The sequence below is a fragment of the Falco biarmicus genome, chromosome 2, assembly GCF_023638135.1.
Source record: "Falco biarmicus isolate bFalBia1 chromosome 2, bFalBia1.pri, whole genome shotgun sequence".
Lineage (NCBI taxonomy): Eukaryota > Metazoa > Chordata > Aves > Falconiformes > Falconidae > Falco > Falco biarmicus.
The window spans coordinates 74526222-74553384 of record NC_079289.1 but is presented as its reverse complement, the minus strand read 5'-3'; the positions used below and the strand labels follow the sequence as shown (position 1 = coordinate 74553384).

Here is a 27163-nt window from a genome sequence, read left to right as displayed (position 1 = left end):
CTTTTGTCGTCTTGTAAAAGCCTTGCTGACTTCTATGTTATTTAATAGCTTGACTCTGTATTACTTCCAAAAAGCTCTTCACTTGAGTTTCATTCCTGATGGAAAGTGTTAATAGGAGGACACTGTAATGTCTGTGTCACATATGTGCCATATATTTTGAGGTTTTAAATGAGATCTAAGTCACGGTATTGAGCTAAGCCACTATAAGGAGTAAACGTCACCCAAGAAGAAAAAGAAACATATCTGCAATTCACAAAATATAGCAATGAAATTTAATATAAAAGTCTGTTCACCAGGGAGCAGGAGGAAAATATAGAAGAATATAGAATCGTAGAATTGTTTGGGTTGGAAGGGACGTAGCGAGGGTAATAATAGTAGTAATGAGGGTATTCTAAACCATTCTGTCCACAAATGATGCACCTTCACTTGCTCACTGTGAGCTCTTCTGTCCCCGTGAGGCAAAGGGAATTTACCTGGGATTGTCCTATCGTCCTCTTGTTTCTGGTCCCTGTGGAAGGAAGAAAACATACTTATTTGTGAGTGGGATGAAGGCTGCCTTCCTCCATCCTCAAAAAGAATTATGAGAGGCATTTCCACTGCAATGCTTTTTTTTTTTTTTTTCCCAGATATCAGCCCCAGAGTGAAACCAGTGGTGTGGCCATGTCAGTCTCCCACCATTTTTCCACAGGGCTCTAAATGGTCCTATGAAGAGCCAAAATCATATTTCCTTTCAGCCTATGTAAAGGCACACCCATAGATACTAGAAATGATGACAGAGAGGGTTCCCAAAACAGTTGTTCAGTGGGGTAAAAACAGTCTTCCCATAGCAACAAAGGAGGATATCAGAGGACTTTGTCTCTCTGCAGTCAGAAACCTGGGTGATGAGCACCTGAACTCATGAGGAGGAGGAGGGAGATGACATCTAATTTCCAGCAAGTGTATGATGAAATTTTGTATGTATCTATTATTGTATTTGCCATTCTAAAATAATAAAGCCTCCCCAGTCAATAATCTAGAGGAAATTTTATCCACGGGAAACTGAGATAACCTTTCTCACCCTGAGAGCTGGCATTGGATCCCACTGCTCTTGTCCTGCTGCCACCACCTCCTAAGGTTACTCTTCTGACAAGTTGATAGCAGATTATTTCTTTTACAGGCCCTGTCCCTGCTGAACAGAAAATGTCAAATATTATACAGCAAAGTACTGCTTGCATGTTTGGAAAACCCAGAGCACGCTATGTCTGTAGGAACTGTGCGAAAATGGTAGCATCTTTAAATAACATCCTGCCTGGTGGTGCAATTAGCAGAGTCGTGCATGGGCATTTCTGTTGCTTTAAATGTGCTACCTCCTTATTCTACTGCTGTTACATCCCACTGCTTTGGCAAAACGATCTGTGAAGCTGTTCAGGGGGCTTTCCTGTGATGAGCTGATATTTTGGCACTAAGGGGAGCTGCTGGTTGTGATGGAACTGAAACACTGTTCTTACCCCGGAGTTTTGCTTATTTTGATTAACCAATACACAAGAGCTACTGGGTGTTTGTCGAATTCAGCAAATTAAAGGATCACTGGACTAGACCACACACTTCTCTTGTGGAAGCTGAAAGAAGTTAAGCAAGATTGCTCAGATCCTGAGAACAAATTCCTTTTTTATTTTACTCTCCAACCTCTGAGAGAGAAAGCATCTCTCAGAAAGCTGAAGACATTTTTCCCCATTTGTCTTAGTACAGTATGTTAAAGCTACATGGTTAAGAAATAGCACCATGAAATGCCTTTTTTTTTTTTTTTTACAATAGCTCTTTGAGCAACAATGTTCAAACCATGCTGAGGAAGAAAACAAAGCATGAATTGCTACTATTGGCCCAATGTGGATTTCTGTTTATGTCGTGAACACCCATGCAGAGCTCTTTTTTGACTGAATAGGCTGGAGGATGACACACAGAGGCTGTTCACAAAGCCTATCATTAGGCACAGGAAGCTAATCTCTTTAAACTGCCTTTAAAGTTAGTGGCACTCGAATGGATGACTCAGAGAAGAAGCAGCTGAATTTCAGTGCTCTTTCTTGCCTGCTGGAAGGCTGTAGACAAACTAGGCTAACTAAAGTTGTGAGTGTATCTTTTAATGATCATACCCAAACCGTATGTCTTTAAATATGCTCACTATTTTGATCTGTGGCACTGCGCTCACGCACTTTGCCAGATGGATGTGTTCCATCTGTCTTTTTCTTCAATGGCATATCGCAAGCATCAGCTTGAACAGTAAATCTGTGCTGGAGTTAGCCATAGTTTATTATTTCTATTAATAGTCTATGAATGATCAGTGATCTGAAAAAGCGCCACAACATTATTCAGACTAATAAAGGACAGAGGATAGTACAGGATAGAACCTGTAAGATGCTCAACACGTAACAGTCAGCATTTTAGTTCACAGTCACGTACTTAAAAGTTTGAAGGATTAGGAGCCAATGTTCTGCAAATTGTCACTATAACCACGGCTGAAATTAAGGGTCAACCAGTGTCGTAAGTACAATTGCAAATAGGATTTTCTGTGCATTAATCAATTTAATATTTAATTCCTGTGAATATCAGCTGCTGATGCAGAATGGGGAAGATTCTGGAGTGTTTGTGGTATAGAAGTCAGAGAGGTCATCAAGTGCACAAGGGCAGGAGCATGGCATAAACAGGAGATACTGTGCTTGCTGCATTTGTGATGACTGTCTCATTATGCTCAACTTGTGCTTGGCTGGTACACACCTTATTTACCTGTAGGATTTTGTTTGTTTTTGTTTTCCTAGAAGCAACCTGAATAGCATGCAGTGTTCTGTAATCATGCACGTCTGCACAGAACTTGCACCACAGCACTTGTGTTAGTCTTGGACAATGTAGGAAGAAATTTCTGTTAACAGAAGTTACGTTCTGTAGATGGGGGCTTGTGTGCTTCCACACACACCCAGTAGGCAGAGTGGTAAACAACAGGTTTGTTTTAGCAGCCTAGAACCACTTTTGCATTTTCCACTCAGTGTTGTCATTATAGCGGCCACAGTTTTCAGCTCAGCTGGCTGGAATTTCCAGCTGGCCAGAAGTTTGTTCCCCTCCCTTGGCAGCCGTGTTTTAATTGAGAACAGCTTTTATTTTGGCTGGAAGATGTGTAAGCAGATGAGCAAACCTTGCTGAAAAAAATGAGTTGATTCTGGGGCACCGTACTTCGGGGAGAGAGAAGTTTCACCACAGGAGAAAGGAGATACCAAGCTTGTCTCTGAAGACTGGACCAGCCAAAGCCACTGTTTCTTTGTGTCAGCAAGGACAGTGCAGTGACAAAAGGGAAGGAGGCTCCTGTCAGACTGTTTTATGCCTTCTCCTCCTCCCAGTTCATGCTTTTTATCTCCTGGAGTTTGCTCCACTTCATTTCCACCTGCCACCTTGCTAACAGAGCTTCTCTAGCTCTGCAATGCAGCATCTATCAGATGGTAAGTATTTGCCTCATTAAGAGTGCTTTCTGGTAAACAGCAGCTCCGTTGCACTCTCCAGGTGCTCAGAAGCATACTCAGTTCTTTCATGAGCAGGACAATGTTTCTCTGTGCTGCTGTGCAGATGCCAAAGTACAACTCTGTGAGGCAGAGTAACAGATGAAAGGCCAAATTCCTCAGTGCCCCCTGTGGAGATACGGCAGTCAGAGAACAATGCACCTTGTGTGGAGCTTTGGCACATGTTTTTGGGCACGAGTATGTGACTACTGAGCACCACTTCATATTATCTTGTCTAGGAACCATTCCTTGTGCCTTGCTGGAGGAGTAACTCTTCCTGCTGGTGTCTTCAGACACTGGACAGATGGGTGGCAAGCAGGAACAGTCAAAGCGATCCTTTCTGTAGTCCTCTTTCCACCATGAGGAGCTATGAGCTCTCAGCTCCCTGCCATGCTGGGCAGAGTTGCACCTTTCCCTAGAATGGAATGGACCCCCTGCTTGTGTTTTTAACACAAAGACAGTGAAAGCATGATGGAAACCTGCTTTGGCACTAAATAATAGAAGAAAGCTGACTGACTTACGATTTCTGCTGAAGTGGACCTGTAGCTGTCCGTAATAATTGCTAGATGACAATTTAGAGTTGAATGCAGAAAGAGTGGTAGTTGGTAGGTGGCCTCCATCTCATCTTAATCTGATCTAAATCAAACCTAAGTGACATAGCCTTTGCAGGAGCCCAAACATTGCATTTTCTTGTGTTCAGCTGATCACTGAATATCTCAAAAGTTACATTCCCCGCTCATTCACTGCAATATCTGACCATTCCTTTTGCTTCTGAATTTTCCTTCCATAGTAGAACAAAATTCCTATTTCATGCTTTTTATGCCCTGTGATACAGATATAGAAGAAATGTGCAACCAGGGGCAACTGTGCTGGCATGGAAAGCAAAGGAGAGGAACTCTAGGTGTTAAAAAGAAAGGTGTGCTAATAATATGAAGAAGCAGATGGACAGAAATGGGAAAGTTGACCCCAAGTGGGAAACTCAGGGGAACGTGAACACTCAGGGGCTCTGTCAGGCTCTCCTGACACTGGGCCTTCTCCTGGCTCCCATGGGGCTCATGGTGTCAGAAAGCTCTCCAGGAGCCACCAAATGCCTGTCCTTCAGGTCCTCTGACTTTGGTTACCATGACCAAGTGAGCAGAGGGTGCACAGTGCAGGAACAGGCACTGAACAGTGCAGGTGCTTGGTGGTGTCCTGTGCAGTCAGCCAGCATAGCTTTCTGTGATTCATGTGGCCTTCTTGAGGAGCAGCCAGAAAACATTGTACCAACTTCTCTGTTGCTGAGAAGGCGCAGCACCGGGTAGATAGTCGCATGAAAGAAAGCAATTAGGCAAAGCAGCAATTGTAGCACCATCATATACATATCTATTCATATGTGGATAATGGCATAAGTAACTCTCTCTCTCTTTTGGGAAATTATGCTCCTTTTATATTTTATTAGCTAATAACTTTCTGACAACAGAGTCATCAAGTTACAATAATAGTAAATAGTAAGATATTTTTAAGAGTGACAATTTTAGCCAGTGTCTGACAGTAATGTATTCACTTGCTTTCTTTGGAAAGGTTATTTAGAAAAGAACAAGGGACACATATAGTAGAAGAAAGAAATGTGAGCATGTCTGTCATTATAGAAGTACCTGAAAGCAAGAAGTAGTGTAGAAGAAGAAGAGATAAAATGGGATAGAGTCAGAAATTAGAATATTTCAGTAGCATTAGCTGCAGATATTCTGTATGTAGATTCTATTCCCCATTTTTGTTCTCAATAGCATACAGAAAACCAAAGGCACCAGTTATTTTTGAAAGCCTATTATATTATTAAACTCAAAAGTAGAATGACCACTATTGTCAATTATTAGGTACTTGAATAATTTAAAGTACACTGGCGGACAAACCAAAAAGACAGGAAGTAACATATCTAAATATTAGTTTTGGCATGTTTTGGTTTGCTTGCTGTTATTGCAGATCTTCTTTTGCCAACATTATTTCTGAAAAGTGGTTCAAGTCACATTGTTATTTCAGGTTCAGGTTTGGCCATTTGCTCACATTATTAAACACTGGTCTATATTAATTAAGACATTTTAAAAATTGACGTGCTTAGTATATTTGTGTGTATTTCAAAATATTTTAGAAACTAACAATTGTCCTTAGCAACTGTGTAATTCTTTGGTACACTGATTTAAAAAAAAATTAAGTGCTTGGACCATGGGACAATGAAGAAACTCAGTTTCTGTTCAGAGCACTGCCACCGAGTCAGCACATGAGTGGGAGCCATGTTTTGGCACTCTTTCTTGAGTGGAGCAGTACCTTGGTTGGTGCAGCACTCACACCAGTTAAACTGCCTCCCTGGCAAAGAGCTGCCATGCACGAATAAGCATGAACAAGGACTCTGGCCATTAATGTTTCTGCCTTGTGAGCAAAAAGAAAACTTTGGGTGTTGATTTGTTTGTTTGTTTTTCTTTCCAAAGCATGTTCTGATCTTCGGATGGCAAATGCTGTACAAATACTAATATGATGACACGCTTTCCAAGTAAGCAAGTAAATAAGCATGGTAATGATAGCCTTAGTCTACTATGCCATTAGTCTGGGCATGGTACAGTCATAATGAAGGACGGAATTAGCTCTGAAAAACTAAAAAATTAAGGGAGGGGAAATCAGATGCATGTAACAAAAAGTTAATTCCAAGGACAAATAATAGTGCACTGGCTGGGCTGAAAAGCATTCGCCTTGGCATACTGGTTCTCTAACCACCTTTGCTGTTGGCAATGCAGAAAAGGACAATTTCAAGGTCAGATGAGGGGAGAGATTAAAATTCAGTTTAGTGAACGTTCTCAGGGGCCTGCTTTTCTTGTAATGCAGTGGTGTTAGCAAAATCCAGGAGAGTCAGTAAAGCTGCCGCAGTTAGTACTGGTGGTGAAGAAGTGGTTGGACCCTGCACTGTGCCACAAAATACTGCAGCTAATGAAAGTCCAATGCCCTTTGTGCCAAGATGAATATTTTGTATTAAAAGGGAATCTTCCATTGCCACTGTGCGTGGCTGCCTTCTATGAAGCTGATGATGCTTTCCCTAATCTCTGTCCTTGATGAGTTGCCTGGAGAAGTAGAGCAACAGCAGAGTCAGCATAAAGCTTCACTTAAGTCTTTACTTCATTCGTTGTTGTGCTAGTTACTAATAAGTTAGTATTACCAGATTTTGCATATCTGAGTAATTACAGTGCCATTCATGTGGTTTTATATAGCTGCAGGGCCACAAGAGGAATGACCTGAACAGCTCTCTTCTTTTACAGGAGTTAATAACTGTTCATTTCCTTACCACCTCTGGATGCAGGACATCAGCAAAATTAAACAAAATTGCAGACCTCCTAAAGGTCTGTAAGGAGCTCAAGAAATTGTCCAGTGTTATTCATGGGTCAGTGTTGTTGAAATGGTATGACTTTACAGCCATTCCGAAAAAAATACATTTGCACCCTCTTAAAACTGGATTCTAAGCATTCTTTTGTGTTTTTTTTTTAAAAACTGAATAGGCCACTAAGTCAATTTCAGAGGACTAATACTGTCTAGGTGCAAAAGTATATAAGGATTATTAAAGCCCCATACTGTAAAACTGAAGGGAACTAAAGGAACTATTCTCCTGTAAAGGATTTTAATAACAGATGTGATGGTCTCTTGCTACTTATCTTGCTGTTGTGCCTGCAGGCCTTCTGAAATTCTTATTGTACAGACATACTATAAAGAGGCATTATGGCTCACGGCTCAGCTGTGACAGGATGAAGTAGTTTGGTGAACATCACTGATGGACCAGGGAAAAAAGTAAGAGGAAAGGTCTCACTGCAGTCTGTGTAGGAGCCTGTTCACCCAACAGTTTAATGTTCTTGTCAGAAAGGATTTCTTTAGCCTGTGTGAAGAACTGTGTGTCTAATTTCTCCTTCTTTTAAAGGCTGTTTCTTTCATAAGAAGAGGTAGGGGAAACCATGTGCGAGGAAGGGGTGGCTGTGCCTTCCTGAGGAGCACAGGGGAGCAGCCCTCAGGCTGCAGAGTGGGAGGGTGGAGGGAAGAGAGGGAAACACAGTGAAGATCTGGAGCTCCAGTCCTCACTGTGATGGCTAAAGCCATCCTGGGGACCAGGCATCTGTGCAGAGGTTGCTACAGCTTGGGAAATCAAGCCAGAGAGTAAGGACTCACCCAGCAAGGACACTGAACAAGGGGACCATGCTTTGCATAGCCTTCACCTTTCTTGCTGCTGGACTTAGTCACTGGAGGTTGCTCAGTACTGTCTGGCTTTCCCACATTGAAAAACCTTTTGGTCTTTCTTGGAAAATTCACTTTATGGAAGAGGTTCGGGCAAATCCACCTCAAAGCTATAGTGTACTGGGTCTAGCTGGGGTGGAGCTGACAACATCTAGCTAACTTGGAGCCCCACCATGATATGTAGCAAGCTAGACGAGAGAATAACATCTGCGCTAGAGATTCACATTTTCTTGCTTAAATAGCTGATGCTTAAACAGACCAAAAGCCTGGCATGAAATATGTATACTTTCTAAAAGGCTAAAACAGGTGGATGAGGTCACAATTTTCTTTCTTTTCGCCCTTATATTGGGTTTGTGTGGCAAGGCTTTGGTAGCGGGGTGGGGGTACAGGGGTGGCTTCTGTGAGAAGCTGCTAGAAGCTTCCCCCATGTCGGCTCTGAGATGGACCCGCCGCTGGCCAAGGCCAAGCCCATCAGTGATGGTGGTAGCACCTCTGGGATGGTGTATTTAACAAGGGGACAAAAATCTGCCCAACAAAATTGCAGCCAAAGAAGGGAGTGAGATGATGTGAGAGGAACAGCCCTGCAGCCCCCCAGGCCAGTGCAGGAGGGGCAGGGGGGGCTCCAGGCACCACAGCAGAGATTCCCCTGTAGTGCATGGTGAAGCCCCCGGTGGGGCAGGCTGTGCCCCCAGCCCATGGGGGTGAACGGGGGAGCAGATGTCCACCTGCAGCCTGTGGGGGACCCCAAGCTGGAGGATGGAGATGTGCCTAAAGGACACTGTGACCCCATGGGCAGCCTGTGCTGGAGCAGCTCCTGGAAGGGCCTGCAGCCCCATGGAGAGAGGAGCCAGGACTGGGGCAGGTTTGCTGGCCGGGCCTGTGACCCCATGGGGGACCCATGATGGAGCGGTCTGTGAAGAACCGCAGCCTGTGGGAAGGACTCATGCTAGAGAAGTTAATGGGGAACTGTCTCCTGTGGGAGGGACCCCAGGCTGGAGCAGGGCAGAGGGTGAGGAGCTCCTGCCCTCAGGAGGAAGGAGCTGGCAGAGACGGCATCTGATGGACTAACCGTAGCCCCATTCCCCGTCCCCATGAACTACTGGGGGGAAGGAGGTAGAGAAATCGGGAGCAAAGTTGAGCCCGGGAAGTAAGGAGGGCTGGGGGGAAGGTGTTTTAAGATTTGGTTTTATTTTGTACTATCCTACTCTGATTTGAATGGCAATGAATTAAACTAATTTCCCCAAGTCAAGTGTGTTTTGCCCCTGATGGTAATTGCTGGGCCATCTATCTCCCTGTCCTTACCTCGACCCACCAGACGTGTGTTCCATTTTCTCCCCCCTGCCCAGCTGAGGAGGGGAGCGATGCAGCAGCTTTGGTGGGCACCTGGCGTCCAGCCAGGGTCAACCCACCACACCCCTCCACACCCCTTTGCAAAGTTTCTAAAGAATGTGGATAGTTTTTGTGGGGATAGCTGCTGCTTTGTGGAGGGACACTGCTTGGTTTTGCTTCATAACCCTGGTTGTGGCTGTCATGCAGAGCAAGGCAACTGATGAAGCAGAGCTGTGAGTCAGAGCGTGAAAGCTGAACAACTGCAACAGGAGGAGAATTTTCAGACCTGATGGATTTAAAGTTATTGGGGCATTTAAGTAATATTTTTTAATTTTAATTAGTTACTTTTGTAGTGCTCTAGTAAAGGGCAATGGCTGACTAATACTTTGGACAAAGGGTGCTTTTGTTGAAGACATGTTTTCTTGGAAATAAAAACATACTGGTGTTAGATATATTTTTGAGACATTGACACTGTGCTGCTTGACCAATGTTGCTGGCATAGGCAGACTGCTGACCCCCTGCCCCCTGTCATGCTGCCCCTTGACCAAGAGCGGCACTGTGGGCAGGATGTCTTCCCCAGTATCCATGCGAGGTATGATCCTCTCAAATCACACTGCCATTGCTGGAGACAAGGGATGGTACGACTCTTACTCACATTCAAAAGGCATTTATGTGACTGGGTGTTGCTGCCAGGTGACCCAGACACCAAGTGTCCCTGGATGTCCACCAGAGCTATGGTATTGCTTGTGATGCCGTGTTTGCTATCAGTGATCGAATGAGTCACCGTATGGGCATGCCATTGACCATCTTTCCTACTGCCTCAGTAAAGCTTTGTTTTATGATACGTTGTCAGACTCCATCACTGTTCAGATGACAGACACTTGGCAGATAATCTGAAAAAAACCATAGGGCAGTGTATTGGCATCAGAAACACAGGGAGACATTGTGATGCCCGATGTGGCTTCTCCACTCCCCATCTGATTTCCAGTTGCCATGTCTTGATCATCTCAGTGCTGAAGAGCTGTAGCCCCTCTTCCTCCATGGTAGCAGTAAAAATAACAGTAGGACTGGGACATATTTGCTCCATTTGATACCCTTCTTCACCTCCTGGCAGCAGCATTCCTAATATTTGTTCTCTGAAGAATCAATAGTTTAAAAATAGAAATTTAGGAAGGAAGGAGAAAAAAGGAACCTTCTGAGACCAGCTTTACTATAATTTTCAAAACCTGGTTTATTTTTAAAGTCTTTACTTTCCTGATGATATTATCACATTCTCCTTGTTGATTTCTTTAAGTGTATTTTAATATGATTGTAACTGACTTAACTCTGTTTTTGTTCATCTTCATCTCTTTCCTAGTGGAGTTTTTATACTGTGATTTGGCTTCCATGAAGTCTATACGGCAATTTGTGCAGCGGTTTAGAGCAAAGAGTTGTCCACTCCATGTCCTGGTGAATAATGGTGAGTTCCGTTTTTTTCTTCACATATCTGCCAGGGAAGATGTAACAAATGGGGCTCTCATCTATCATTTCGCATTTCAAATTGATTATCTGAACCATATGGCAGGTTACAATATGACTGCATTAACAGGGATGTCTTTCTAGGAGTTAAATTGCATTTTTTCAGAGTGAGTCAGCTGAGCAGACTGAACCATTCAGTGCCACCTTGACTTGTGATGCTATTGCAAGTCTTGTTCCTTTGCTGTGCTTTTTAGCACTAAAAATCATGTGACTGCACAAGAATCTAAGCATCCATAATTAAAAAAAAAAAAAAAAAAAGGAAAGGAACCTGGTTTTTATGTCTGTAGAAATCCTGTCCTTTCACCTTTATTTACTTTCTTTTCTCTTATATTTTCCCTGTATGAGCACATTTGTTTACTGTGGCTGCCTGGTGAGCTGGGTTGGGGGATTAATCCATCTGAAATATAATCTAGCAAATTATCCAGCAACCTCAGAGCAGTCACTGCTTAGATCAAGGTGCTACTGGAAAGTTGTCCATGAAGCTGCATCCTCAGTGGTCAGAGAACAAATTAAAAGGACAATATTTGTCTTGCATTCATACAATTATCAAATGAATCTCATTACTTTTAGGGATTTTAACTTTTGTTATTCACATACTTGCCATCTAATTATGTTTTATAGCCACAGTATTTTTGGAAACCAGCCCATACAATAACTTTCCTCCAAAAACCTTGCATGCTATGCATGCACTTTCCTAAAGGGGAATTTTCACCTGTCTATTTAACTAGGGGAAAAACCCGCTAGCAACAATTTAGGTTTCTTTTAGAAGTTTTCTGCTGTTATATGCTGCTGTTCTTGTTTTCCCAATTATTTGCATGTATTTTTATTAAGACATCCCAAAGAACATTTTCTTTTCCTGTGCACCCTTCAGTTCCAGCAAGGGCAAATGTACTGTAAATACATGAGTTTGTTACATTTGTTGATGACTTAAAGAGCTCTCAGTAACACAAGCAAATATTGCAATAAAAATTCAAGAGTTTTTTATTTCCTGATTGATATGAAACATTCATGAAATGTTTAATTAAATGTTCATTTTTATTTGATTAGTCAAAAAAGCCTGCAATTATTATTTTAATTGTACAATAATTAAAGTTAGTGGATATTTAATCGTGGTTACAAAATCTTTCCAGTTTTACATGTTTATTTTTAAAGATGCAGAGTACAAACTGTTACACAGATGTGAACAACATTATTTGAAAAAACAGCATTTTGTGGAAAAAAAGGTTTTGAGATATATACACCTGTCAGACATCCTCTGCCCTCCATTGGTTTTCTGCACGAGCAAAGCCAGGACTGTGCAGCAGGAGCTTGGGGGCAGCTTGGGGGAAAAATGATGGGGCTGAAGCAACAGCATAGCTGAGAAGCCCTCCTGAATAAAGGATATCGTTCTACCCTAGCTGCTGCTGAAGCAGGATGGATGAAAACTGCAGCTAAGGATGTCTTTTCAGAAACAAAGTTATATGAAAATAGATTTCCTAGCATGCCTATTATGATACGAGACCAAAAAGTGTAAGCTCAAAACTTCTTTTAAGAAGCTTGAGACTAATATTTGCCTGAATCAGTCTATATTTTCACAACCTCCGCGAAAGACATTTAATTTCATTTACACTTGGTTACCAAATGCAATTGGCAAGAGAAATCTGTTGTTTGAGAATCCTGTTAGTAACTACAATTAAATGAGTGGTTCAGCTCCGCTTTTTGCTGAATCTTTAACAGAATCACAGAAGCAAACATGTCCAAGGCTGCTATAAAGACTCCTGTATAATTAGGTTAGTCTCTGACCATTACCTGGCAAGTCACCAGCCTCCACTTCTGAAAGCTCTTTCCCATGTTTTTTTTTTGGTTTTGTCCCCCCCCCCCCCCCGCCCCCCCCCGCCCCCCCCCCCCCCCCCCCCCCCCCCGATCTTTTTTGTTTGCTCTTGAAAATAATCTGTAGCATATAGTTTTGTTACTAGTTTCATAGTGAAAGCCCAAGTGATTTCTTGGTACACAAGAGGAAAATGAATAAAACCAAACAGAGGAGAAATGGCCTGATGCAAAAACTTTTCAACAACTTCTCTTGGATTTCCATCAGTGTTGAACATATCCAAGACAAATGCTGATTTTCGGGCTAACTGGTAGGACTTTTCCCTTTCCCTTCCCCTTCATCTTTTTTTTTTTTTTTGGTCACTGCTTTCACTGTAATGCAATGCACTAAAGAGGAAGGTTAAGTCCATCGTGGACTGCAGGGTTAGAGGCATTACTCACTAAAAAGCCTCATCACTGTGGCCAGCTCCACTGCCTTCGTGATGTGATACCCTGGACACAATCTTGTGTGCCTGGAAGAGGGCAATGCTTGCAATATTTAAATGTCTGATGGGAATGAGTTGTTGGGCATGTTGTCAGTGAGTGTGTATGCTTTCTGTCAGAAAAGTCCTTTGTCAATAGGAAGGCATTTTGCATGACCATTAGATGTGTTGCAGGACATCTCAAAATGACATGGCTGATTTTCTTATGTCTCAGTGTATGCATCTAGAATAGTAGGTTTCTTAGTATCACCTAGTACTTTCTTATTTCTTATAGATCTTGAAGCTGTGGTATTCTTGATATGATGAGATATTTTTATTTTCTAGCATATAGGGAAGAGCCTGTGGGCCAGGAATCTGAACAATGCATTTGTGAGCAGTCATATGCTTTTGAGTCTGACCCAAAGTCTGTTTGGGCTAATGGAAAGTCTCCATTAGGTTTTGGAAATCAGACTTCGCGTGGGTCCCATGACTTCTGCTGCATCAGACCATCAGCAACCTAATAAGAATTTTCTGCTCTATCTTCATAGAACCAAGTGTTTTATTGTCAAGGACTGTACCCTTTTATTACATTTACTGTAAAAATGCCAAGAACTGTTACATGGCATTTTTGCACACTATGTTAGTATTATTTAATTACTTTAAATCAAAATCTTTTAAATTGATTTATATAATCATGTCTATGCATTAGTGATCATTCCACATCTTATCTCAATGAATATGTATCCTGTATGTATGTGAAATCATATGATATTTGTTTTGGGCTTGTGTGAACTTATCAAAAAGTCAAACATTTCAGGATGAGTTGAGGAAAGTTCTAACGTTATACAATAGTACAAACTATGAAATTAACATTGAAATATTATTAAAGACAGATGATTTGGCATGAATTACTGTACTAGGTAAATAATCAATGTCTGACCCAAGATTGTTATGAAATCCAGCAGTTTTCTGGGTCACTGGTGATTTTTTTAAAAAATGTATCTCCATCACTTTCTCTCCATCACTTGCCTAGCTCAAGGATGCAGCTGGAAATTAAATTAAACTAAAATCCTCAGTTTCACGTATTCTTCTAGAGTTAGGTGCCTAGGTCCCACAAAAATTCGGTAAGGTTTACGTATCCAATGAATTCAGACACTTTAAGAAGTCTTACGTGAACATATAGGGCATTCAAAATGGAGATTAGGGGACTACAGTCACCTCCTCTTTTTTTGTTATAGCTGATTTTAGCATATACATTTAACTTTCTAATTTCTAATTTAAAAGGAAAAATTTGGTTGAATGCACGCATTATTTCAGCTGACAAATAAAGGCCTGTTGTTCCATTGCTATGCTTTCTGCATCGGTAATGTGCATGCTCAGCTCTTGGCTTTTGAAATAAACAAAACATATTAAAGATGCAAATAGAGTATTACATAAACATTTTTTTTTAAATATAATGCTAGTGCTAAAAAGAAAAATGCTATGACACAGAAAAAAAAATTCTCTGTGTGTGGGGGGGTGGGTGGGTAGTATGCTACATAGATGAACTATGAGCCACAGAAAGATGGATGCAGTACAGGCAGTTTAGAAAACTTAATCTGACAGAAGGTCAGAAGAATATGTCTTCTAGTCCACTAACTAGCAATTGGCTGCCAAGTTTTTTGTTTTATTTTTGAAAAGAACTGTGTCTTTGTACAGCTGAAAAGCATTTAGCAAATTACAGCATGTACACTAGTGTAATTATTTTATACTTTCATTAAAATGGTATTGCTGTAAAGGCACATTAGAAAATCTACTATCTTCCTGTGGTTGCAAAAGGGACAGGTAGTAAAACACTTCATAAAATTCCACAAGCAGTAGTCACTGTTCCATGCCAGAGAGTCACTGACTCAGTCATTTTCTCTGTGCTTTAGTAATGCTTATCAGCACCTTGTAATGTTTTTACTTATACATTGTTTACAGTACTTAATGATGTTAAAACCAAAAGAGCTAACACCAAAATCACATCTTTGATGATAACAGAATACCTATGGATACCAAACAAGCACAAGTTCGCAATGGAACACCAACTTCCTTCTCTGTTGCAGTACATTGAGTGGTTTATGATTTGGGCTACAGGTTAGGAAAGGAGGGGCAAAAAATGACAAGGACATTTAGTATATCCTTTGGCATGCACACACACACACACAGAAAAAGAAATTTCAGGATATTATTAGCCTGTTGTAGACAGATTACAGTTAATATATTTCAGGTTGAAGCCTATGTAAGCCAATTTAAAATCAATATTTCTGAACTGCTGGCTTATTCAGATGTTCATATTTTGTATGTCGTGGATCATCTGAGAAACCTTATTCTTTTGAGAGAATGAAGTCTCTGTAAGCTTTCCTCTTTAGTTTTTAGGGCACAATAAAAGCTGTGTCAGTAGGTAGGTATATGAAATACATGCATTTCTTTGTGTTACCTACACACAGTCCAGCCATGTGCAGTCCAACCATAACCCTTCGCAGGGAGCCATTTGCATAGTCCCATGGATGCAGTCATGGTTGATCACATATTAGATTATTCTTGTGTTTGATTATTTGCAGGCTGAGATCTTCAGAAGTGAGAGATTTGAGGGGTGGGAACGAGTGGATATATCAAATACAAACAATTTCATAGGCAGTTGCCTATTCACAGGCATGATTGATTACTTAGGTTTAACAATAGTTACAATATCATAGTGGGATCTACGAAAAGATCCTGTCTCACTGGATTAGGTAAGAGCCAGCTCCCCTCCCTGCAGCAGCTGCAGGCTACACAGACTCTTAAGATGAAAAGGAGAGAAACCCCAGATAAGTGGAAATTCACTGGAGAAGGCCTTGAGGGAAAGTTAGTGAGGAGGATTGCTGTTGGCTCCAGTGGAATTTGGATTTCATCAAAAATAATGCTTCTCCTCCAGCCACGCATGAAGGCTGTGGTGAACTTGAACTCAGGATCTGATATCTCATATGAATCTTGTTCCAGTGTCTTGCTTGCAGCATCATGTTTCATCCTTATCCTTCCTTGAAAACAAAGTAGATCAGTATGTAAGCAAAGCTGAAATTTAAATGGTATAGAAGAACAGGGAGAAAAAGAGGGAGGACAAGCAGAAGAGCAAGTGACCCTTTACCCATATGCATGGGTAATAAATGGATGATAAATACTAGATATCATGGGAGAGCTGAGCCTTTTGGAGATGTTTCGTGCTGGAAAAGGTAATTTGAGGTGGTGCAGGAGATTGTCTTAAAATGAATATTCCTTGGAGGACAGAAAACTAGAAGATTCAGAAGGACACTAACACATAGCATTAATGTGTTCTAAAATGAGAAGATACTCTCAGAGCCATATTTTTTGAAGACTAGTGCTGCATACTTAGATTTTTCAGAAGAGGTCATCTTTATAAGAGATGGAAAGTATGGGGATGATGGCTGATCACACACTGCTCTTCACAGGTGTTATATGCCTTGGGTGCTGGAAGTAACTTGTCTGGGCACATGAGTCGGAGCACCATGATACTGCTGATGGTATCCAACCTAGCTTGTTCAGAGGAACCGAGGTTGTGCAATGCCAGCATCTAGCTAGCACCCAGACTTTTGTCAGCGCTCATCAGCTAGAGCTTTTATTGTACTTCAATAGCATTGTTGTCTGCCAGAATATGTATCCTATATAAAGATATAAAATTTCTTGTGATAGGTTTATTTTTTGTTAGAAGAACTAATAAGTTAAAAGAGTGACTTTAGGCTACATCTGACTTTCAAACTGTAAGAATTTCATTCATGAAAATCCTGACTTTTCTTTGATACTATCTTTGTCTTTCTGATTATTTCCAAAGCTTTTTCTCTGTCTGTGATATCAAATGCTTTGTGAAAAGGGAAATATCTCAAGCTCCACATGCTGCAGGTTCTTGACCCATTTGCTTTTATGTCCTGAATGTGAATGTTTTATCAGTGGAAGACAGATAGAAAATTCAGCTGATGGATTAGGAAACCCAACCAGTTCTACTTAAGTGTGTGGAACATTTGCCAGTGGCTTTTTTGAGAGGCTGGAGTGAGCCATGTTTTATTCTTACCTAATCCTTTCATACCTTTTAGGTAAAAATACTTTCTATACAAATTGCAAAACAAGGTATTTTACTTCTAAGAGAGCTTCCTATTGAGTTTGAAAGCTGTGACTGACTTTCCTATTTTCTGATTGTGAGTGGGATAACTCACCATTGTGCCAACTCAAACAAACAGCTACTGAGCATGGTTTTGGGAAACGAAGCTTTTTTTTTTTTCCAGCCAGACCCAATTATGAATGCTCTGACTTATTTTAGTGTAAAAACAAAACCTCAGTTATGGATTGTATATTCTTTTTTTAACCAACACATTTTCCAAGGAACTAGCTTGTGCTTTCTGTGTTTGCTATGTAGCAGTGTGACACTGAATCAGAAAATTAGTCTGTTCTTAAGGCGATATTGCAGCCTGTTCAGTCTTCTGTTCAACCTGTGAAGATTTGGTTGTTCTCACAGTCCTTGAATGTGGATTGTCTGTATTTTTTTCATTTTTTTTCTTCTTTTTTTCTTCATCTACTGATGAACTAAGAGCTTGTCTTTGCTGGAAATATGCACCGCTTTATCTTCTTTTGCATAGCTAATACAGTCCACTTCTCCCTTGTGGGCATTATAGGTGGGTCTGGGAGCACTAGCAGTAGACATTACTCAATTTTCAGTTCCTCACTAGTTAGCCAAACTTTTAATGTTCGGGCTAAGAGTTTCTTTGCCAAGTATTTGCCTTAGGCTAATTTATTTGTATTTGGTTTTTTGTAATTCCAGATGAAAGAGTTTATCTGTTTCCAACAATGATAAGAAAAACATCTTAGGGTTTCTTTAATTGAAAAAATGATGGCAAGTTTCTATAAGAAAATCTCTGGTGTTATCATGGTTTGGAATGGGGACTGGAATGCCGGCAAGATACTGGCTTTTTGTCAGAGGCGGTTGCATCTTTTGCCACCCATGGAATATTCCCATGATGGGTCAAGTCAGAAGCCTGTAAGCATTGCAGTTTCAAAGGCAACTTTTACTTTTTTATTGCTAAAGATTTTGCCTGTACCAAGCATGTCCTGAGTCAAGACTGAGCAGGTCTTTCTGCTGGAATCACAGTGCTGAGCTGTGGTGTGAAGTACTATGTGCTGGCATATGCACTGTCACTGAGGCTCACACCAGCATCCTGTCTGCTCCCTGTGGCTGCCTCTGAGCTGTGGCTCACATCAGGCTCCTTCTGGTCTTTCCACTGTCCAGACTAGGGGCCTGGGTCCTCCGTGATCTGTGTGACAAGTTTCTGTGCCATGAAAAGCAGACTATGGGGTTGGGAGAGGTGGATGGCAGGTGATGGGTGCCTAGCTTCTACCTTGACATAGAGTTGGAAAATGACTGTGGAGCTGGGACATGTTTTCAGCACACTTACAACCTAAATGTCTCGCCAGACATGGGTGGTGAGCTGATGTAGCTGGTGACCTCAGTTGGCCAGTGACCACATCTCTCTGGAAGTGCTGGCCCTTGTGTTTTTAGGCACAATGACAAAACCTGTAGTGTGGAATGGGAAGAAGTCTGGTATGAATGGAGATGGGACAAGACCGTAACCCCCAAGAGAGGTATATCTATACAAGAAACCTGGCTGTGGAGAACTGAAATAGAAGAGAGGCAGTTAAGGATGGGCTTTTATAAGGGAGAGAAAGCAGAAGATGGAGCTGATGGTGGAGAACAGGACTGTCTGGTGGGAATCATTAGGATGGTGGAAAACTTGATGGCTATACATTTGAGCTTGCTGGCTGAAAGACTTTTAAATGGAATCAAACTATGAATGTAGCGTATGTTCTTGTTCAATATCAGGGAATTCAGAAGAGGGCAAGTATGGGAGGAGGGAGCTGGGGTGGGTAGTGAGGATGAAGAGGGTCATTAGATATGTCTGAACTGCAGGAGAGGTCTGAGTCAGAGTTTACAAGTGCTTAGACACCTTATTTTTCATGAGGATTGCATCCTTTTCTCAAGGACTACAGTCTCTTCTGTGCACAAACTGATTGAGCCCTTCCTTGCAGTGAGGGAGTTCTTGACTGATCTCTTTTTTGTGAGTTTACTGATGTTTAACAGTGATGCAAATTATCCCTCCTGGTGGGGACGTGATTGGAACCTCTCTCTTCTGTTTGGCTGCCAAGTTTGAAATAACTTGTAAAAATTAATTCTCAGCTATCCCTGTGTCACAACTGGTTGACACTGAAGAGGGAATGGGCAAGCTGGTGGGAGCCTTAGAGACATGGATCATGGCCCCATAAGGAAACCAGCTTCAGGAGCGAGCGAAGGGCGAGCCAGACGTGTGACTGGCAGATGCCTGCAGGATGCAGGGTGAGATCTGTGAGATACAGACACAAAGGAACTAGAGTGGCTGGGTAAGAAAATAAGGCAGAACAAACTGTTCGAAGGGAAGGAGAGAGGCAGATGAAGCTGATATGCCTGTCTGGGGCTGAGCCTCTCCCCTCTTTCCCGTGCACATGCTGTTCCTTGATAAGATCAGCGCTGGGTCACCGGCTGCTGGGTGTAAGGCAGGCAGGGGAGCGCAGCCCAGCGCTTTGGCTGCGGAGCAGCATGGTGCCCTCAGCTTCAGCAGGGCTCTGCGTTTTGGCCTGCACAGAGAGCTGGGGGAGTTGTCAGAAAGCCAGCATGTGAAAAGAGCAATGGGTGGTGCAGAGCCCCTTGCAAGGGAACGGGGAGGCAGGAGCTAGTGGGAACTTGCTCAGTGCTGGAGCAGAAGCTCAGGCAGACTCCTGTGGAGGAGTTGTTCAGTAAAGAGTCAAGAGAGACCAAACCCTCTGGAGATGGGTCTCTTCTACAGCCTAAGGCTGAGTCCTGGTGCTGCCCTGCTCTTTATCAAACCTGTTTCCGTGGTGGCCAGTCGCCTCCAGGGAAGGTCCATTCAGAGGACACTGACCTGCCACTGATACCAGACAGGCTGACAGCAGATGTCATTGCATCTCCCCAAGGGTCAAATGCATTGGTGTGGACTTTACGTGTCATCGAGGTGTCATCATTACGCCATGGGGTAAAATTCCTTCAGTTTCCTCTCAGACTGCATTAGAAACCTGCATATACATATATACAGAGCTGCAGAAGGTACTAGGCAGTGCAAGAGCCTGAACTCCCTCTGGGGAGACAGAAAACAAGACCGTAGCATTGGAGAGCCATACTAAGCTTCATTTGTGGTTTTGTGCTTTTCTTCTTAACTGTTTGGATTTTTGCCTTTTCAGCTTTTATATACTGTTAATCTAGCTTCTGTGCGTCATCCTGTCTTGAGTCAGAACACTTTACTGGGATACCAGTAGGTGCAGCATACCAGTAGCACTGGGCTCTGGGATGCGTATGTAGCTCAGCAAGCAGTGTTTTGCAGCAGTGCTGTAAATTCACCTCTCCGCAGCCCAGACAAGGCATATCTGTAAAAAGCAGTTACGTGGACGCAGTTGTGTCTCCAGTAGGCATTTCTGGGGACAATTCTAATAAGGCATTGCACCTTCTCATTGCTCACTAGCCAGGGGAGATGCACAGGACAGGCATATTCTGGGGCAGCATAGCCCAACTGAATGAAGTGGAACAAGCAATCTATTATAGGCAGCCTAGCCAGGGGATGCTGCTATACAGTTATAGAGATGTTCACTCCGCTGTAGCTGTCTCTATTCAGAAGAGAAGTGGGCTCTACTATTTTATACATAGATGGATCCACCCATAGATCTTTTGGTGTATAGGTGTGCAGAGCAGAGTGATTTTGACACTCTGTTAAGTAACTCATGCGATGGAAAACACTGCTAAATGAACCAGCTATGCCAACCAGTACAAAGCCTATATGGAGAAAAGAATTACTGTCTCTATTAATTTTTCCCGGAACTTTTTTGGTACACTATGTGTCTCTTCCTTGTGAATAGCAAGAATTGGGTGAATGTGATTATATAGGTTCATCTACTGCTGTGAAGGTGTTACATGTAAGTGTACGTGGCTGACATTTTGTGTCTGCCCAGTCTTTGGGTTGCTGGGGATAAAAGGACCTGCATGTGGGGGCACTGCCTCCGAACCCTCTTCCGTGAGCCTGGCTGGGAAGGATGACATTTTGTTCTGCATGTGAAAAAGAGATTTAAAATCTTTCTTTTGTAGTGAGTTTGAGAGAACTACCTTTAAAACCCTCCAAGTAGCTCATGGTATATAAAGTCAGATGAGTGAAATACTTGTGTTTTTCAAACTCTTAAAACATATTTTGTAATGGAGCTGAAAGATGTCTTTGCAGGGGGAGGTACAGGAATTACAGCAATGTTTACCATGATCTGCAGTACAAGCAGGCATGGTACAAATTCTCCTATGTTATACAATAAAAATATGGTATGCCTGGCCTGTAATATTTACAACTGTCATAAACTTTTTGGTAATGCAGTGTGCAGTATCAGATCCATTATGCTCTTAAAATTACATAAGACTAATTCATTAATGGATCCCAAACCAAGAGTTTCTTTACAAACTTTTCTAGAAAATCATAATAAATGACTGTTTACAAAGACAGTTCTCTTGAGGTGTATTCATTCTTTGAGGGAAAAATATGACTACTGACTAGTCATAAAAGTAAAAAAGGATATATTTTTTTATTCTTAATAGCTGATGTGTATAATTTGAAGGTATTAACAATAAATGCGTAACTGCAGCACACTGGAACATATTCATCTATCTGTAAAAAGAACAGTTGTTCAGCATAGTTATGCAGCAAAATATTTTCCTTATTCTATTTCTGCTCTTGAAAATCACACATTGATGTTCCGTTTAGACAGTTTTCTGCATGCATACTGTCAGTCTTTTGCCTGAATATTCCAATAACAGCTAATGCAACTTACTTATTAATTTGTTTCCTAATGCCATGCTGGTATCAGTGACATTTTTTAAAAATAAACCTTCTGGAAACAATCTAGCTAAATCAGAGGGAAAAAAGTGTAAGAAAGTTGTATCAGAACTGAGGTGTTTGACATTAATGCTCTGTGTCCTGCCACTCCAAATTTCACATGCACTCCAAAAAAACTGAGGAAGCTTACTACTGATAATTAAAATCATAAAGATGCGGAGTTGTATAGATTCCAACATCATTCTTAGTTTACAATGAAGAGGTAAGGTAAAAAAAAAAACAACCTAAACAAACAAACCCCAAAAGGCATTTTTAAATGTTTCAGTAGTATTGGGTTAATGGAAAGAATTAAAAATAGAAGCAGCTTTTGTTCTTTGAGTTACTTTGGGGCCCTTGAGTAAAGCTGGTGATGTTTCTGGACAAAAGAAAATCAATAGCATGCCACTTTTAGTATCTACTGAATGTTAGGTAGTTAATAATTTAAAAAAGAGAGCTTGCTGCTACGCTTACAAGGTTTTCCCTTTTGTTAGAGAAGCAGCCAGGTTCAGTTGCCTGTCAGGTATTCCTTTGCATGCTCGCTCTCAGTGAGTTAAAATGCTTCTCCTCAAATAAGAGAAACTGCCCTCAGATTACAGGGCAAATTTTTTTGATAGCCTTGTTATGAACTGCCTCAAAGATGAGAGCCTTAAAAAAAAAAGTCTTTCAAAGGTGTTTTGGATTAATATTATTTGACCAGTTCTTGAAGACAAAAAGGAAATTGTAGTAGCAACAAATGCAAGCAGAAGCAATTGTGTCTGCTCAAAGGCTTTACCACAGTTTCTCAGAGGAAGCTCCTGAAGAATGAGCAAAATAATTTTCAGGAACGTCTGTCTTAACAATTGTGCAGTGTATGAGTGAAAATTTTTCCCATCTCCTGACCTGAGCCCGGATCTGTTTTTTGCTTCCAGGACATGCAGCACAGATGGTGGAGACTAATTGGGGTGGAGGGCAACACCTCTATGTGCTCCTTAAATCCCATGCCTCTCCAGAGGTCAAGGGGGCAGTTGTAGCACAGGCATCCTTGGGGCTGATGTGAGCAGTGACAGCCTCCCTGGGCTTACCTGCTGGTCATGATGCAAAGTTGAATGGCTTTAGCAGCCATCTACCGCACTTCTCTCCAGAGAAATTCCTCCATCCTGCCATCTGACTTAGCTAACAGAAGTGTGTGTGTGAATGGAGGGGTCCTATAGTGAGATCTGCAGCAGCCCTGGCAGATGCAGAAGCAGCAGTTGGGGTTCACATCAGCTTTGCTGTGCCAGGGCTGCTGCTTTATGTGGTTGCCTTCTCTTGGGCTTGCATTTTACCAGTGTTGCTGCAAATAGACCTCTTCAAAACTGCTTCCTCCTGCCTTTTTCACATGTCAGAGCTGTGGAGGGCAGGACATGGCCTCAGAAAGATGCAGATCATTTCCTTGTATCAGCCCTGGTGCTCAGAGGTGCAGCAATCTGCATCCCATCTGCCCTCCAACACCTCGTGCTAATCTCTCACTGCTAAAACTTGCACTGTAGCAAGCTGAGAGTTGGTCTGGGAGACTGGGTTTTTTTGTCCTTCCTGCCCTTTCCTTCTTCCCAGGAAAACAAGAAAAGGTTTCAGCAGGGCTTGTCTCATGTTTATGTCTGTCCATGACCTTCATACCAGCACTGAGACCCAGGCACTGCTCTGAATGTCATTTATATGCCAATGTGCAAACTACAGAGGAAGTGGAAATCTGTTTCCAGCTGCGAGCAGCTGCATCGCACATCAGAGTAAGTGCTGCTGAGGAAGGAGAATACAATGGGACACCAGACCATACACCCTCTAATTTGTGTCTTCCCATTGTTAAAGCTGAGATTTGACGTGCAGAGAAACCACACCCAGCAGCTGGGTTTTCCTGTCATTCTGAGGGATCTGGGATAGTGGCTGTAGGGACAGAAACACCAATCAGAGCTTTTGTAGAGCCCCATCTGGTAATTTATGTTGTGTTTCTTTCATCATACCATCAGAAAGCATCTCTCCTGTTCAGTCTTAACTTTTTGGTAGGCAGGTATGCTGTGCTACACCCAAACCTTTTGTTTGCTCTGTCATCTTCTCGTCTCTTTCCCCCATGCTGCTTCTCCAGTTGCTCCATTAAGTAGTAGGCAGCCATAAGTGAACCACTATGGGTGCTGGCCATGCTAAAAAGATCCTGAAAATGCCTCGTCTTCAGTCCAAGCAGCAGTAACAAAGCAGGACTGTCAGGTGGCGGGACCCCCCAGAGAAGGAGTGGTGTAGATGTGTGGCATGTGCAATTTAAAATGGTCATTTAATATGCCATCATTGGGCTGACATCAAGAAATGAGATGTTAAAGACTTTAATGGACATGTGAAGTAGCACAGGGAACAAGCTGACATTCTCTCATGTCTGTGAGCAGAGGTGGCCTTTCTACTGTATCATATTCATGGGTTGTAGAGGGAAGATGAATGGCCTGCAACATTATTCTCCGTGAACCACATCCATCTACATTTAAATTACAAAGGTGAGGTCCACTTGTACAATAAATACATTTTAATAAAATAAGAATAATTTACAACAGGCAATTCCACGTTATAATTGAGAGGGATAGCTATCCCCCACACAGCCTCAGTACACAATATAATTTATGCATGAGCTCAGGATTCTCTGCAAGATGCTGAAATCAATGCTAACATTGCATGTTAGGGATGTGGATACTTATTTTAGGCAATGAGTTTGAAAATTGTGGTTTGTAGAAATGTATGCAAAAATATTGCCAAAATAAGCATTCAAAAACTCATTTCAAGATGCAGCTGCTTGTAAGCACGGTAATTAAGATATATTGGGTAAATTTACTACATCTTTTCTCAACCACACCAGTGAGATAGAAGTTGCAGATTTCAGAGGAAGACTCAACAGATCTTTAAACTCCAGCCAGGACTCAGCAGAAAGCCGTCTGGGAGAGCAGGTCTGCTGCTCAGCCTGGTCTTGTCTTCGTTGCTCTGAGCTCTTTGATGGAGGGAATGTTGTTGGGATCACCCAGCTCCCACCTATTGTAGATGGATTAACTATTATTGTGGATCTGCAGCATTGCATTCTGGCATGCCAGCAATGGGTTAACTCAACTTTTAATGTCTTCAAAACACTTTTCACAAATGCAGTCATTTATCCCCACAGTCCTGCAGGGAAGGAGGGAGGGAGGGAGTCAGTCTACCTGTTTTCTGGATAAAGGAACTGAAGTGGGGGTTTTGACATTTTTCTCTGCAGGAATCAATCAGTGTCTGCTTTACACTTCAGATGCCATCACCAATCACTCATTGCTCTACATGCCATGTTTACACTCTGCAGCAGGAGATCCATGCTCATTCTAGCTTGCTGCTTCTCTGAAATAAATCAACAGGCTTTACCTCTACTTTCTCCTCTAGCTGGGGTGATGCTGGTCCCTGAAAGGAAGACGGAGGATGGGTTTGAGGAGCACTTCGGCTTGAACTACTTGGGACACTTCCTGTTGACTAACCTCCTCTTGGACACGCTGAAGCAATCAGGAACGCACAGTCACAATGCTAGGATCATCACTGTCTCATCAGCCACCCATTACGTAGCCAAATTGCACCTGAGCGACTTACAAAGCAGGTACTGATCTGTTTTTTGGTATTGACTGATCTGTAGTAAGGGTGTGCAGATTAAACTCCAAGAGAATTGTTACTGAATACTGAATGTGCGGGGTTTTTTGTTGCCTTTTTTTTAAAATGCCGATTCTCAAGCCATTGCTTAATATCTTTCAGGCTTGAACAAAGCTTGCAGCCTTCAGTCAAAGATACAAATAATTTATAAGCTTGTGCACCAAGTCTTTTATTCTGAACCGTGAAAGCCTCGCTTTCCTTTCTGATGCTTTTACTGCAGTGATGGTTGTGGTGGAGAGCCTGGATTCAGTAACTGGGATGTTTTAAAGTGGCTTGGGTGAACGCTAATAGGCCTTTTCCTCAAGTGAATGCATGTGTAGAGGCCCTCGCCCAGCCCTCAGATGGGTGCAAAGGGATGCCTATGGCTGCAAGCTCCCTGCCCGCTGGGCATGGGGCTGCTGACTTTGCTCTGGGAGGACAACTAGCCCCACCTGCCCAGCTGCCTCACAGCTTTGCCCAGCCCACACGCTGCCTGCCGCTCCTTCCTCCCTGGCAGCTCTGCCCACTGGCCTGCAGCTCCTGGCACAATGTCCTCCCTTCCCTCCATCTCTGGCCTCTCCCTTGTCCTGCGCTACTCCTGTTGTCCCAGTCCCCCACCTTCTCCAGCTTCCCTCACCTGCCTCCCAGCGCTGGGCAGCATCATGCCCCCTGTCCCTGTGGTGCTTGCCCTCTCACAAGTCAGCCCGGCAATTCACTGCAAACACTGGAGCTCCCGCTTTCGTCTGTGTCACCCCTTGCGCTTCCCCAAGAGCTTACCGAGATCCACAGCCATCCTGTGTTTTTAACAGTGAAATGGGTTAAAATGTGTATCTGTATTCTGTGTGACTATTTTCGTTTAGAGAAACTGTGGGTGAATGTCTGAGGAATATTTCTAACGTTAGGAAGACATTGGATGAGGCGGATAAATATCTCTGGTGTCACACAGGAACCATGCAGAGTTGTTTAGTTAATTGAAGAATGGGCAGGATAACTGAGATAGATACATTTCAGAATTTCCCCATGCAGTCGCGTACGGCAACTGTGCACTTACTAACAGGCTCAAACAGAACCTGTCTTCTGATGGGCTCCAGAGAGTTTCTGCCTGTACAGAGCCAGTCTGAGTTTTGTGTCATTTCCATGGTGAAATTCTGTTCCTGTCCTTTGACAGGGACTTCAGCACCTGTTCAGAGCCACTTGGCCCGAGGTTGTATTTTGGAACAAAGACTGAAATTAGAGGGCTGGGCTCTTTCCACTGAAGACAATTTAAGTATGAATGTTGCATTAAGCATGTCAAGCTTTCTGTTTGACTTCTGATTGCATACTACGGCATCAGTTTTATTACAAGTGCTTTGTTTAAATTTTGCAAGGTAGTCGAAGTTTAATCTCTTGCTTGTAAAACAACCACAGGAAATTACCCTTACTCTTCACTTGATGTATGTGTTCATTGTTTCTGAGGGACATGTGCTGGATGGCACCATGCAAGGGGACTAAGAGGAGTGTAATTAGTATTTCTTCAGGCTAAAGTGCAGAATGCAAAGTTAAATGTGGCTGTTCTGTGTCTCTAGGTAACAGTGATTACAGAACTGTTTATAGAAGCATTGATTATAGAAAAGCCTTGTGCTGTGCCTCTTCAATTTAGGATCATCCTTACCTGTGATTCATCATTATTAACTCGTGTTTTAAAGGAACCAGA

General features: G+C 42.3%; 1 protein-coding gene across 4 annotated transcripts in view; it reads left to right on the top strand.

Annotated features, from left to right (window-relative positions):
* The window catches only part of DHRSX (dehydrogenase/reductase X-linked), a 167954-nt gene that overhangs the window by 95377 nt on the left and 45414 nt on the right, over positions 1-27163 (top strand). For all 4 annotated transcript variants that reach the window (XM_056327398.1, XM_056327397.1, XM_056327399.1 and 1 more), the window contains 2 exons: positions 10450-10551; positions 25234-25441. In XM_056327398.1, the coding sequence (XP_056183373.1) occupies positions 10450-10551; positions 25234-25441 (310 nt within the window). The remainder of the gene's footprint in view (positions 1-10449; positions 10552-25233; positions 25442-27163) is intronic.